The 4,092-nt window shown below is 36.9% G+C and overlaps 1 protein-coding gene across 1 annotated transcript in view; it reads right to left on the bottom strand.

Annotated features, from left to right (window-relative positions):
- SLC15A1 (solute carrier family 15 member 1) overlaps positions 1-4,092 on the bottom strand; it is a 62,119-nt gene that overhangs the window by 1,325 nt on the left and 56,702 nt on the right. Inside the window, 4 exon segments of the mRNA XM_007948172.1 lie at positions 393-500; positions 2,259-2,402; positions 3,180-3,285; positions 3,382-3,489. Of these exon segments, the coding sequence (XP_007946363.1) occupies positions 393-500; positions 2,259-2,402; positions 3,180-3,285; positions 3,382-3,489 (466 nt within the window).

Below are 4,092 nucleotides of genomic sequence, written 5' to 3'. Positions count from 1 at the left end.
GTAGACATGCTGAAGTGCTGAAGGAAAGAGTTTAACTATTAGATAAGGCCTCATTTTAACTCAGGTGGAAAACTTAAAGCAACCTCTAGAACAGCTTTCATTTTAAGTATTATGGAACTTTCTGAATAAAATGTCTGGTTTAGGGCCCCAGAGCTGTATTCACTGAAGCTAGGAAGATCTCTCCTTTGATAGTAAATCACATATGTTAACCCAATCTGGTTATTTTGTTTTTCAATTTCCAACCATGTAACAGCCCTATCTGACTGGTCTGGCAATTTTCTCCAGCCATTAGGCCAGATGACTATGTAGATACAGTAGGCTAAAGAGAGTTGTCGTGATGACCATGCACAGAGGAGACACAGGTTTGTACAATCTCCTTTTCTGCCCAGTACCTGCTCACTGAACTGGCCTGCCCCTGCCACAATCAGCACAATGATGTTGCCAACAGCCACTGTCAACAGCCATCCTGCTTGAAGCACCGACTTCATGTTGGAAGGAGCCTGTGGATGCAAAGCAAAGTGAATTTGTATCTAAAGCTTAACCTCAGAGCAGGAGGACACAACTTGCTGATTCATTTAATTAAGCAGCCAACCCTAAAAAAATGCCTATCAGAAGCCAGGTTGGTTTAAATGTACAAAGGATAATCGCTTGGGGAACAACACACTAAAACCTTCTTGGTATATGAATGCACAGCAATCCCCTGCTTTTCACCTGCTACATTGTCATTGTTGCTAAAAGGACAAATCTACATAGGAACCAATTCTTTTTCTACAGAAGAGTTTGCAAGCAAAGCTATCCTACACAATATTTTCCTCCGTTTAAGTAGAGGTTTATCTCTGGGCTATAAGCTTGCTCTTCTGTGAGGTTTCCTGTTGTTTCACCAAAACCTCTCCACATTCTTGTCACCTACATATAGTCCTCTCCTGTACTAGACAGAAAATTCAATGCAGAAAATTCAACTCATATTTACAGTAGTCACTGCAAATACTGGAGGTACAAGGCATTTTGAGATACAATGACTTGAACTGTAGTTTTGATAAAAACATTTCAGAAATTAGGCTTTAATCCAGGTATCAGTAAAATTTGTTCCACTAGTCTAATATACTTAAAAGCAATAATATGTTTCTAAACATGTTTTTTGTTTGGTTGTTGTTAAAAGCTAGATCATATTCAGTGTGTTTACTGGCAGCTACAAAGCAACCTCAACCAAAACAAAGAAATGAGGACACAGATTTATAAATGAGCACTGTTATGAATAGTTAATATCATTTGGTTGTTTCAGTATATAGAAGCGCTTAACTCTGATGACCTGGGCAGCAGTCACTAATACAGTATTTTTCTCCTTAGGACTTCTAGTGCATGACAGTGTGAGTACATACACATATGTAAACATACACTCATACAGCTGAACAAAATGTTATTTTTATTTTGTAAAGATGAGACACCGATCTCAAAGATCCTGTTCTTTGGTTGTTTTTAGGTGCTGTCGTCATAGTGGCACTATGTACAACAGAACAAAACACTGCCCAACCATGCGCCATCCTCACAATCCTTGCGGTGCTTGAGCCCATCATTGCAATGACTGTGTCAATCCATTTTGTTGAGGGCCTTCCCCTTTTTCACTGACCATTTACTTTACCAAGCATGATATCCTTTTCCAGGGACTGGTCCCTTCTGACAACATGACCAAAGTATGTGAGATAAAGCCTGGCCATTCTTGCTTCTGATTGTACTTCCTCCAGGGTAGATTTGTTCATTCTTCTGGCAGTCCATGGTATTTTCCGTATTCTGTGCTAACACTACAACTCAAAAGCATAAACTCTTCTTTGGTCTTCCTTTTTCATTGTCCAGCTTTCACATGCATAAGAGGCAAATGAAAACACAGTGGTTTGGGGGCTTGGGTTAGGCTTAACTTAGTCTTGAAAGTGACATCTTTGCTTCTTAACACTTTAAAGAGGTCTTCTGGAGTAGATTTGCCTAGTGCAATAGAATGTTTGATTTCTTGACTGCTGCTTCTATGGATATTGATTGTGGATCCAAGTTAAATGAAATCTCAATCTTTTCTCCTGTTCTATGGAAGATACCATAATTCTCTTTAGAATTTTTTAAATCTATAAACATATGACTACACCAGATTTAAATTAACTACCAGTAACATTTTTTAACAGCAGCTGACAATAGAAACAGCAAGTATTTTTTACAGGCAGGAGTGTAGGAATAGGGTAGTAAAAAAAAAATAATAATAATTAACAAAACACCTGAGAATATGAGAATTCCAATCCGGTGACAGAGAAGACTACTTCTCCACAGGTGATAAGGAAGTACTGGGGAATTTGCAGAGCCATGTTGACTGTGTTGGGTGGAATGTCTAAAAACTCCTTCTTGATAGGGCAACCTGCACTCTAAAACAATAAGGAGGAAAAGGAAATTAGAATCAAGATTGCTTTTTATAATAAACATTGTTCAAATGAAGTTTTACCTTCTAGGGTTAAGTCATAAGATTTATTAAGTAAGTATACATTTTATATGCAAATATCCAATGTTTATTTTATACTTATAATGGAATAACCTTGGTGGGATTTGAACATCCATTCATTATTATTATCCTCTTAAATAAGAGAGTACATTAGAAGTCAAAGGGGCTCTGGTGGTATAATGGTTAAAAGCATTCAGTGGCTAACTAAAAGGTCAGTGGTTCAAATTCAACAGCTACTCCACAGGAGAAAGATAAGGCAGTTTGCTTCCATAAAGATTTACAGCCTTGGAAACCCCATAGAGCAGTGCTGTTCTGGCCAATAGGGTCACTATGAGTTGGAATCAACTTGATGGCAGTGGGTTTGATTTTTTAGGTTTTCTTTGAGAAGTCAGGTTTGTTTAAACCACTGTCATCACTTTGAACTAAACGTTCCTAAAGGCTATGTTAATAATCTATAAGGAAGCATCAGATATATGAACTTTTAGTCAGAGTACATCAGTCTGTTTAATTTTATTCTAAGGGTTAACTTTAAATTAATGGTAAGTTAAAGAGTTAGTGGTGAATGAAATTAGTCCTAAGCCCATTTAAAATACACATTCTAATAGTACTCTGGTTAAATCATTACTATATCTAAAATGTTTGTAAGGATTCATATCAATAAAGTTTGAATAGAACCTTTGATATGGTGCATTGAGTTACTAACCTGCCTTACTATTACGTAGGTATATGCACTACCAAATTCAAGATAGGAAGATTTAAAACTTGTACACCCTGGTGAAATCTGCGTTGAGTTTATTTCAAAGGTTTTCCTATTAAAAGAAAGAATGATGTAGGTTTAACATTCTTGGTATTAAAAACTTGAAATCCTTGTACTTTGGAGCAAAGTGTCCAGTAGAGGTACTTACATGCCAGAAGGAAAAAACTGATATTCACTGGCATTGTAACTGGTGATATTTTCATAAACTTTTCCATCCATGTTGATGCTGATAGTCTCATCAAAAGTATTAACAAATCTGAAAAAGAAAACCATTTGTCTTGTAACTGGTATAGAATGATCTAGGTCACAGTAGCAAACCAAAACCAAACTCACTGCCATCGAGTTGATCCCAACTCATAGCAACCCCCATTGGTTTTCCAAGGCTATAAATCTTTATGGAAGTAGATCACCCCATCTTCCTTCCATGGAGCAGCTGGTGCGTTTGAACTGCTGACCTTCTGGTTAGCAGCTAAGTGCCTTAATTACTACTATGCCACCAGAGCTCCTTAGGTCACAGCACATGCACCTGAAATTAAGATGTTCTCTTTTTTGGATGTAAGAAGTTTTTTTTCTTTTTGTGAGTTAGACTTTTTTTTTTTTCTTTCACTTTTATTGTGGTGAAAACATACACAACAGGACATTCACCAACAAAACAACTGCCCCATTTACAGCTCAGGGACAGTGATGACATTTTTCATGTTGTACCACCATTATTGCTATCTTTTTCCAAAATATTCCACCACCTATTAGCATAAACTCAATGCCCCCCAAACAAAACCTTCAAAGCTTCTCCTTACCCCTCCCTTCTATCCCTAGTAAACACTAATAATCTTTGCCATATATATATATATATATATAT

Source organism: Orycteropus afer, unplaced genomic scaffold, assembly GCF_000298275.1.
Source record: "Orycteropus afer afer isolate SDZICR_OR568_19922 unplaced genomic scaffold, OryAfe1.0 scaffold00206, whole genome shotgun sequence".
Lineage (NCBI taxonomy): Eukaryota > Metazoa > Chordata > Mammalia > Tubulidentata > Orycteropodidae > Orycteropus > Orycteropus afer.
The sequence above is the reverse complement of the archived record's forward strand: the minus strand, read 5'-3'. Positions and strand labels throughout refer to the sequence as shown.